An 11,265-nucleotide genomic window follows, 5' to 3' on the forward strand; every position below is an offset into this window, starting at 1 on the left:
AATTTGTAAGTGATACTGCGCGTTTTAATACTAAGGGATTTAGAGTGAAAATTTTGACACTTTGGAAGTTGGAGTGTAAATTTTTGGCATTTTGGAAGTTGCGTTGCGAGCATGAGTTTTATATTTTGGGATTTGGAGAGTAAATTTTGACATTTGAGGATTTTGGGTGTGATTTTTGGCATTTTGGTGGTTTGCAGTTGAATTTGGCATGTGATGTTGATTTTGACATTTCGAGGTTCGAGTTTGAATATTGGTATTTTGGAGCTTGATGCATGTAATGTGACATTTTAGAGTTTGGGATGTCATTTTCTGAGTTTTTGTGCTGTTAAATTTTACACCCCTAAACCCCAATTTCAAACCAGTTGTATATATTATCAACCATTTGCCTACAAATGATCTTTGACACTACTAAGTATCGTGTTGCTTTCACAGTGTAAATGATCTTGGCAACGGCCTGTTTTCTTAAGCCCTTAAATCCAAACTGCATCCAGTTGGGTATCACATCACATCAGCATCCGGTTAGCCTAAAGATACGTTAGATTAACAGGGAGAAAATATTTACAAGAATACCGATACAATTAACTAATTGTAATTCAACTTTTGTCTAAACCGCCTCCCTCTGCCGTTGTATTGCTCCTCTCTGCAACGGTGTTGCTGCAATGGTGCAGTTGGGGAGCAGCAAATAAACTCCTTTGACAAACGACGGAAGGTGGTGGATTGGCACATTGCATGGAGTCCTCAGGTAATGAAGCAGATACAACTGTTGTCACCGGAGTGGCCTCTGCATCACTGGTTCCAGCATGACCGGCTCCATCTCTCCCACAACCTGCAACCAGTAACGCAGCTACAACCATCAGTGTGTGTGAGTGAAAAGACAATCTGCAGATAACAGTGCTTTTTTAAACCCCAAAAGCAGAACAAGCAAACTTTTAAAAGGGGTAAATTGCTTCAGCTCTGGTTTACCAAGCCTTGTCTCCTCTCCGTACATGGTCCCAATAAGGTTCAACAAAAAAGATGAAGGGAAGAAGTTGAATAACCTGCTTGCGTAGTGCTGGTGTTGGGTGTGCTTGTGTTTGAGGGCGCAAATAAGGTTCCAGCTCCTTTTTTCATTTTAGACTGCAAAATACAACCGCAAATTCGTAATATATTAGTCAATTTCATTTCCTTAACTACCTCAAACTTGTGCAGAAGATCGTTTGCTTTGATGTGGACATCATATGCTAAATGCAGTTATGTTCATGTTTCTTAACATATCAGAACTAAGAGAAGCGCATTTTATGGTGTCATCATGCCCTTGTGAATGCTTAAAGGACCGCGGCTGTTGATTTTCCATACCTTTGCATTCTCTTCACAATGCTTTACGACAAAAGATATGTTTGTGTAACGGCCATGCAATAGCGTGTAAGCCCACAAGAGAAGCTTTCTCGGAATGCTAAGGTCAAGGATTTCAGCCCCATCCATGGTCGGCTTGAACTGTGTATCCTTTGCTAACCAAGACGGAACCAAATACAGGTTGACACCAGATGAGGGCATCACACAGGAGCTCTCACGATAAAAATTGTAAGAAGATCGAAGCAGAGCGCTGGCAGCCTCCAAATTTTCATCTGAAGCTTTCTTAACTGTTAAATTCTTTATTTTAGACAAAATAGGATTCCGTTTTGCTTCAAGATTTTTAAAATGGGTTGGGTCCTCGAATGCTGAACTCCATAATTCGTCTGTTTGCAGATCAACACAAAGCAGCTGGCTGTTTTCCAACATCTCGGTTGGATTAAGGACCTGCATCTCACTGGTGATTTCAGACTGCGACGGAGTAATCTTTGCCAAGCTTAGTATAAGAGATCGACACCAAGCAATGGAAGCATGCCTACAAACTTTTGCACAGTTACTGTTTGATAATTTTGGATTCTTAAACCTCTTTCGTATCTTCTCATTTATGGCTTCAAGTGTCTCCAGCTTGCCATTTTTCTCCAATGTTATTATGTGTTCATGAAGATATCTGCAGAAGTACGAGGAGTGCATTAGACTCTGGAAGGAGAACTATCTTGTTCAAGATTAATAAACAAAGATAGATCAGGACTCTGGAGTTGAACACTCGAATTTAATTAGAAGTTGAGAAATAAAGTAAACATAAATTTTTCTGTGCAATTTAAATTACCCATATAAACTGCTTTCTGTTGTTTCTGTGACCTTAATCTCAGGCAAACCACATATTTCTGGCCATAAGTTCCCCTGCTCCATGAACAAAACAAACACTTTCTCCAATATATGCTCAGAATTACTTGTAGCACCAGAGCCAACAGTCTCAGCTTGTCGCATGGATGAAACCAAGGCCTTAACGTACCTCCCAAGTGCTACTGGAACAAGATCTTCAATGCATAGTGAAAACTGGATTTTCTAGTCAAGTTAGATCCCACTTAAATCGGTAGAGAAAAAAAAATCAGAAATAGAATAAGATGAGCTAGACAAGAACATGCTATTTTGACAGTAACAATGACGCGTAAATTTGAACTGCTATTATAGAGGCATACATGACGAGTTAATTAAGAATAATGCACTGAAACATAAAATATTTTATTCCACAAGTCATAGAACTCATCAAGAAATTACTTCAGCTATGGCAGTCAATAAAGTAATGGCACTAGAGGTTAAAATATTACCCTCTTATCAGCTCGCAGAGATATATAAGCACGGTCAAGAGTACAGATGTCTCCAGTCTTCTCCAACAGTTCCAAATAGAACAACAGATATTTCCGGATGCAAGTAATAAACTTTCGAGAACTTTCAGGTAAGTTAACTTCAAGGGATTTTTTACTCCCAGAGAAACCAGGAGTTTTCCGCCTGATATACAGAGAAGATATATCCAATTAGTTTTATATGGAATTATAATTTTAAGCTACTTACCAACATGGACAGCAAACAAACTGAAAATATTGAAAGGAGGCGTTTGGGTAGTATGTCAACGTGGAAAAATCTTTGTTTGAAATTTTTTTTGGTGTGTGTGTTTAAACATGTGAAATTAGTTTAAAGGAATTTGCATTCCGTTTCTTTTTCAGAGAAAAAACCAGCGAAAGAAATTTTCTGTATATTCCTTGTGGTGTCAAAATTCCTTAGATTCTGAAATACATAATAAAAAAACATAATTGTTGCATAGAATAATAGTTGCACCTTCCTTTTTTGACCATGCTATCAATCTCCCACATATTTATTGTAAAAGATGAGCGAGATGATTTGAAGCAAAAGGAGAGTTCTTCCTTTGCCCTCTCCAACGCACCACTTTCCCCACTTCTATACAGACCTTGAGCAAGCATATATCTGGCTTTATGAAAATGTTTAAGCTCCCCTTCAACACAAGTTTCAAGGGCAGAAAGACAGTCACTGTAAAGCATGTTCCACACCTCTAATTTGAGTGAATCTTCATGCTTCTGCTCCCCAGTGTTTGCTTGTGTGCTTCTATCCTTAGGCGAGTTTGAGTTTTCAGAATCCATGTTACCTAAGATTGTCATCATAGCATCCTTTCTCGATTGATTAAAGGCATATGATGAAAGAACCTGCAATGGTAAAAAATTAATTGCAAAACAGGAAGCTGTCAAGCAAACATCCATCTTATGGACTTAAATAGATTTTTCCGGCCAGTTTGACTTCATTATTAAGACAAATATCATACCTATTAAGGAATATATTATTTGGATTGAAAAAAAATAAAAAAAATTCAAAGAAAAAAGAGGGGGCCTGGTGATTGGAGAAGCAAGACCAAAGAAGAAAAAACCTTTAAAGCGTCTATATTTTGTTTTCCACGTGTACAAAGCATCTTCAAACGCGAAGCATGCATCCTGTAGACTGGATCTACAGCTGTTGGATTTAGAGCAATAGCTTTATCATAATATGACAATGATGTCTCATAAGAGAATCCTAGCTTTTCACAGAGCTTCCCAATATAGTAAGCATGCGACCAATCTTGCCTGATACAGAAGACAGCACAGACAAATCACCATTTTAATTTGACACATCAGGTGGTTGGTTTGAGTAGGTAACTGGAAAAATGAAACTATGAAGAAAAGAGGACATACTTGTGAGCGAAAGCTTTTTTAAAATGTCTCATCGAGTTCTCACAAAACATCATCCATGCTGCATCCTTCAAGGGTACAACAGTTCGCTGATCATAAAATGGCACCACATTTTGAAGGCTATCATAGTACACCAATGCCAATAGCTCGTGTATCTCAGACTGGGCCATAAAAAGAGAACACAAATCAGTACATTCTCAGTAACATCCCAAAGACATTCTAATTTCGAACTCAAGCAGAAAAGATTGGATTTTTTATTTTATTTTATTTTTTTTGGCCTTAATGGCATGTATAGCCTGTAAAATATTTTTATTCAGGATCCACCACAAGATGGGCCCCTACTGTATAATTTCAGCAACAAAACAATTCCAGCCATTTTATTTGATCTGATGCTCTGCTTGAAAAAAGATTAGTAAAAATGTCAAAGGATCTATATGCCCAGCATGACCAAGAAAGAGAGAAGGAAAGGCCCTACTCCCCACCAATACAATAATATATAGGAAAGAAAGGGGTCTAACCTGCTGAACTGATGTCTTTGCCAAAGCCAAACTCATTAATAGACACCGTCTACTCCTCCGTCGACTTGTCTCAACTCTCTGAGGTAAAGTAGCACTCTTCCTCCATCCTGCCACATTGATGTGCTTACTGCCATCATTTAGCAACAAGTCTACTTCCTGTAAAAAAGGATCATTAGAAAATGAAACTTTTCCACACCAGAATTGTGCTCTGTTTTGGTTTCTACAGCATTCACAAATCAGAATGATAAACAACAAACATTACCTCATCATAGATATTTCCGAGTCTTTGCCAACTTTCGAAACGTAGAGGATTGTAGAGTAAATCATATTTGAAGAGTTTTGCGTTATGCTGTACAAATTCTTCCCCTTCCTTGGCAAGCACAAAGCCAGGCCACTTATCAGTAGCACTCATTTCCTCAGATAGGGCAAGGAAATAATACAAGTTGCAATAGACGTCCAGATACGGTTCAGAGCTGCAATCATACATGTAGAAAACTCACTTCTTCAATTAGAAAACTTATGAGCTTAACCATCAAATGATAACAATTACATTTAAAATTAAAATACAAATTAGAACTTATATTTATGTATACCTCCCAACGGATGATGTCTTCTGTTGTTTAAGGCTTCTCGCATCAGGGAGTATAATCTTTGTTATGGTTTCAAGAAACCCATCAGATCCAGCCTCCTCTGAGAGCTTATCTTCGCACAAATGAGGATCATCTAAGAACTTATCTATTGCATTTCCAGCCAAAATATCGTCTGGTGGTTGTGGAAAATGTTTGCGTATGGCTCTGAGTACTCTTCGAACTTTAACTAATCCTGTCCTCTGTAACATACATGTATAAGCTTAGAAAAACAAATGTTGGGAAACTAAATAGCTGTGGGTGCTACAACGTTTTTTCATTAGAACCCTTGTAATAAATTGTTATGATGCAGACACATGGAAAAAAAAGGGGGGTGGGAGAGAGAGAGAGAGAGAGCTCACAGAAGAAGCCTTTGCATAAGGTAGTATGTACTGAAAAACATCAGCACACTGTTCCTTTGTCTGGTAATCACCAGGGCTAGTATTTTTGTGCACAACTAAATCATCTTCGTAGGATGAATCAGATCTTATATTTAGACCATATAAGCAGAAGAAACACTGATCCAATGCATAATCAATTTTCAACTCAAGTTCCTCCCTTTCATCTTCAAGGAGCTCAGCTCCGGCTTCATTCAATTGAAAATTTTCTTTTTCACATCCGTTGAACTTGCCACCAGACCCATCTACACCTTGCTTTCCACCTTCCAATCCCACGCTGTCTTTATCTAGGGTATTATCAAATGAAGTGCTTTTGGAAGGTGTCCTTTCAGAAGCATCCTTTCCTGCAGCACTGGTCTCATCTATTCCTGTGTGAACCATTTCCAAATCAGTATCTGATTTGGCATGACTGTTTAGGCAAAGTTGCTCTTTGTATTGAGCTGTTTCCTTGTTTAATGAGTTAGAGTTAGATTTAAACTTCATATCCAAGGCCAATAGATGCTTAATTGCAAACTTAAGAAATGTTCCTTCCTCCCCTTCACCACCCAGACCAGCACAGCAGAGCCCATACTCAGCCAGCAAATCATGCATTGTGACAATTAAGTCAACCTACGACACAAAGTCGGGAAAATTAGAAAAAGGGAAGAAAGAGTGAAACAAATATATATCATCATGAAAGGATTCATTGTATGAACAACTTGAGGAGACAAGACTCACTTGAGTTTTAACAGTTATCATGATGTTGAGGTGTTGGAGCTTGCAAAATGCAATGGAAGCTTCAATAAAGCAACTTCTTTCAATTTGATCAGTAATTACTAGATCAGAAGACTTCTTAGATAGGAATATGCTTGCAACGTTGCACATGACTGACAAGAGCAAGCATTGCATATCACCTATGCTGCTCACTGGAATAGTGTCCTGCAAGCATAAGATATAATTATGTAGTGCATAAAACATGAACCTACAGAGACTGATCCATAAGTCCATAAGGTTATTCACTTCTGAAAACATAATTCTATGTTTGAATGGAACGAATGTACTGAAATTTTACAGTTTGAGGTAAGCATGACCAAATATCACAGCTATTTATACATAAATACTGATTGACTTACAGAAGCCCCAGATTGATCAATAAAGTTCTTCACTTGGGACACACATTGAGAAATAGCCTTCACTTCCTCTGCAACCAAGAAATTCCAGCAATGCTTGCTTGAACTTTCTTTTGTATCTACATCAGAAGCATAGCGAGGGTTTGACCCGGATTTCAATAGGAAGGATTTACAGGAAGCAAGGCATTCATCAATTCCTGCTGCTGCCATAAGAATTTGCAGTTTCCGCCGATGGCAACTCAAATAAACATCAACATCCATAGGTTTTGTCTTCTCACATGCCTTGATTAAAATATCTAGTGCTGATAGTTCAACAGAAGTAATTCCTTCTCCCCCTTTATCAGCTAAGCGCAAGGGTAATGCATCAGGGGGAACATTTTTTGTTTCAAATAGAAGTGGAACAAGCAAGGACATGCACTCCATATACATTTCTTTCTCAATCATCTCACCTAAAGTCTTCTCCATCAAGAAATCAACCTTTAAAATGTTGATTTCATGGAGAATTCTATGAATGGTTAACTCTTTAACAACCTTGCAATAAGGGAGGCGGATCACACATTGGGAATCAGTCGTATTTTCCTTCTTCGCCAAAAGTGACAAGGAAATACAGAATTCTTGGTGGGCTTTTTCCTTGTTGCCATCCAAAATACATAACCGTCCGCTTAACCAGAAAAACCGAACCCAGAAGGAACTGTTACTTGTTAAAGACGAACCATCTAATGGTACATCCGGGCAAACAGAAGTATTCGCTGATATTCCACTAGTACCAAAGAATCTCTTAAGCCCAGAGATACTTTCATCTTCCACAGCTACAGATTCAATAATTTTACAAAGATGATAAGATGCCTCAGACATGAACTCAGATAGCCTGGAAACATCGGAAGACAATGACCCAAGGTCATAATAAAGCTCAGCAAGAAAAAGGCAACACTCACGGCTCCTATCCTTCCCCCAATTCCTTGTCATCTTTTCCAACTCCAGGATCTTAATAAATGCATCCTGATACAAAAGACCTCTACTTGCAGCCTCCTCTAAAAGCAAATGGACCAAATGGAAAGCACCATAATTATTTGAAGTTTTTTCGACAAATCTGGAAACATCGCCATATTCAGTATCCCATGGATTAGTTTGATCAGGACATGAAACAACACAATTACCAGAATGACCAGAATCTTTGATTCCTGATCCACCAGCAATAAAAGGTTCTAGATATTGAACTACAACCTTGGCCTGATCCTTACCGTTACCAAAGTCAAGATCTTCTTTCCCCGGTTTACGACTTCTAAGCCTTTCGAGACGGGTACTCCGCCTCTCTTGTGGTTGTAATTCTAGAAGATTTGTGGCTTTTTCTTTAACAGTACCAGTTTTTTCAGAGTTACAATCACCAAATACAGCATTTCCACCAATTGGGGATAAGTTAAACCCTTTCCTTTCCTCAAATCCTACGGTACTTTCTGAACTAGAAGGTAAGTGTAAAATCAATCTTACATCCCCAGATCGGTGTGATTTTGCAGCCCCCATCTCAGATTGACTCCCATTCAATGGAAGTAAGATATCCATGAGTGCATCAACAAGAGCAGCCCAAGAAGCTTCTGCCAGGTTCAGATCTATGCTCTGCTTCAGCTTCTTTGATGCAACGCCCTCCTCTATATTTTCATCACTTGCTTTTCTCTTGTCAACAAATTTTAGACGGACATGTTTAGGTTCCAGCTTATCTATACCTCTAGGAGCATATGGAACTGGCTCAGATTCTTCAATGGTTTCCTTGACATGCAAAGCACGAGAATGTGATGGCCAATGCCTCAAAATTAACTCTGCAACAGAAAGGCATGCAACCTCATCACCAATAGCAATAAGAACTTCCAATAATTTCTCCATGCAGTTCCCTGCATAAAAAGATCAGAGAAAGACATAATCTGTCACAAATATGGTGCTGAGTCCATCATTGTGGAATATAGAACAGTTATTTTGGCATGGACGTATAGAACATATTTAAACACCATAAATTGCTCACAATTACTAGGGCTGCATAAAAGCCCTTGCTCAAATGCCCAACGGGATATACTCAGAGAGCCCATTGAGCATGACAATGTTCCCAGCTGGTTCCAGACAACAGAATCTTTGGTATCAATCTCTACAGCTTGAAGATAACATCGTAGAGCACTCTCATAATATGCCGAACCTTGTTGAAGGTAAACATTAGCAAGGTTCTTCAGTGCCAAGAATCTGCATCAGCAAGAAAAATATAATGGAGAAGATATTTAAGAACATCTTGTTCATTTTCTTTCCTTTCCTTTCTATTGTCACAAAAATATTAATAAGAGAAAATTTACAAAACTAACATTCTACTGGAGACTGATTCATCCTATGTGAATTAGAAAATTGTAAATCCACTCAGAGCATTGCACAAAATAATAGATATTTTTCATAAAGTTGGTCAAGACCTACAATAGACTATGGGTAGTGGATATATCCAAACCTGAGTTGCAAAAGATGGCAATCGCTGACATTACCATCCACCTGCATGGCAATAGACACTTGATTCAGAGGCAACCAACAAGACTGCCATCTTAAAACTGTTTGTTGAAAGTCTAACGCTCACCTGAGCGTTTGCTATAAGAGGATCTTGTAGGACAGATTCTAACAGCTCGGTAGCCTTTTTGTATTCTTTAGCTTGTAATTTGTGAAGTCCTTCATGATAAGTTTGTGAAAGATGAAATTCCTGCGATGACCAAGCTAAACAGTATGAATTCTATTCTTGGACAGATATCTAACCAAAAAAGAAAGCATTTCAGCTCAGAATATCTAAAAGCTTCGGAATTGGGTTACAATACAGAAAGAAAGCTGTGTTCAATTCACATTTTATGTTGCATTCAATTTGTCGAAACAGCGAGTTTAGTACTCTCTCCTTTTCCATAACTTCTAGTTAAATGTGAACAATACTCTTTTTCTTTTTTTCTGGTTTGCAAACAATACTCAAATTCACAACACTCACTACAAGCCCAGAAAATCCCAATTCATTGACATAACAAAAATATGACGCATTCTTGACCTAACTCCAGCAAAAAGTAGCTAAATGTAGAAGAAAATTACAAATACAAAAAATATGAGAGAGAGAGAGAGAGAGAGAGAGAGAGAGAGAGAGAGAGAGAGAGAGAGAGGCATGCCTGAGCTTCTTTGGTGGGAGCTAAAGGTTCCCATTTGCCTTTGGATTCAGTATCATTGATAGCTGCAATTGAGAACTGAAGAAGCATAGAAATTCAGAATTGGAAAACCCAAAAAAAAAAAAACTAAGGAAATTCAATCGAGTAAAAGCAACGTAAATTAGCTCACCATTGTCGACAATTCGAATGCGGCAATGAAGCAGCTTCACAGTGAATTTGGGCTTTCAGCTAATATTAATGCTCACTACGACTACTTACTAAGGGGATTTTTAGGGTTTTGAAATCCCTTTAGAAATTGAAAACAAGAAATTGTTTGTAGCTCACTTGCTGTTATTAAGCGAGGGAGACTTCATTAGGACAACGATAAAAACGCCAAAACACAGTTCGTCGTTTTAGCGGTTTTATCAAGCAAGAAAGACTAAAACGCGGCGTTTAAACGTGCCACCGTTTTATAATCTTATTAGAGCTCGTTTTTTGGTCAAGCGTTTGTTATTTCCTTTTACGGGTTTTTTTGCGCTTTTATTTATGTATTTATTGGATCATTCGTTTTTTGTTGAGATGATGACTCACTGATAGATTCCTGAGAAAATATGGACTCGGGCAATGCGAGTTTCTGTAGCTGTTATTGCAACCGCCGATTGATTATTTGGTCTGTTTGGTTGCCGAGAAAGCCTGAGAAAGGTAATGAGAACTAGTATGCATGCAGAGGCGGACCCATTAAGGCGCAAGGAGGTGCTGCATCTCCTTTCGCCGGAAAAACCATTGTATGTGCTTCAAATTGATTATTTGTTCAACTGGTGTACAGATTACCTTATTTTCATATTACTCCATTTACTTAAGTTTACAATGTAAATAAGGAAGTACTCCCTATTTGGATTCAAATAAAAATACTAGAAAATCAAATTCACACCAAATCAAAATATAAAAAATCGATTTTAGTGTAAAATACGATTTAGGCTAAAAATGATGGCTCATTAAGTCAATATATACTTCATACTAAAATCCCATAAAATCAAGTTTTCTTATTTGATGTGTAAGGAATAAAAGCCGCCAAAAATTATCTTGAGAAAATGATCATTTCGAAAAACTATTTTTCATACTTAGTCAATTTTGTACCTCTACTAAAAAAATTATGAGTCCACCAGTGAATTCATGCAAAATGACTGGTCGTTCATGTTTTGACAATGTTTACTGTTAAATGTTCCCAAAGTAATTAGATGTGCATCACTATAAAACTTCACTTAGATTCTGTGATTTCTTTTTCACTGACACATTAAAAAGCAAGTTTGCTTACTTGTATTGCATATAGTTTGTGCACTTCATAAAGAAAGGGATAAATTTTCTACCAAAATTAAAGTATTTTAGTTATAGTGAGTCGAAAAAGGA

At 37.8% G+C, this 11,265-nt stretch overlaps 1 protein-coding gene across 1 annotated transcript; it reads right to left on the reverse strand.

Annotated features, from left to right (window-relative positions):
* On the reverse strand, nucleotides 370-10,224 carry LOC18793878. The gene is made up of 19 exons (XM_007225422.2): nucleotides 10,049-10,224; nucleotides 9,883-9,957; nucleotides 9,318-9,437; nucleotides 9,195-9,235; nucleotides 8,730-8,941; nucleotides 6,719-8,601; nucleotides 6,324-6,524; nucleotides 5,571-6,215; nucleotides 5,176-5,411; nucleotides 4,845-5,055; nucleotides 4,583-4,738; nucleotides 4,068-4,225; nucleotides 3,767-3,959; nucleotides 3,166-3,548; nucleotides 2,658-2,838; nucleotides 2,156-2,385; nucleotides 1,336-1,996; nucleotides 1,038-1,116; nucleotides 370-826 (listed from the first exon to the last, which is right to left on the reverse strand). The coding sequence occupies exons 1-19, from the start codon at nucleotides 10,049-10,051 to the stop codon at nucleotides 594-596; spliced, it is 5,901 nt and encodes a 1,966-aa protein (XP_007225484.2). The 5' UTR covers nucleotides 10,052-10,224; the 3' UTR covers nucleotides 370-593.

Source organism: Prunus persica, chromosome G1 (assembly GCF_000346465.2).
Source record: "Prunus persica cultivar Lovell chromosome G1, Prunus_persica_NCBIv2, whole genome shotgun sequence".
NCBI classification, from domain to species: domain Eukaryota; kingdom Viridiplantae; phylum Streptophyta; class Magnoliopsida; order Rosales; family Rosaceae; genus Prunus; species Prunus persica.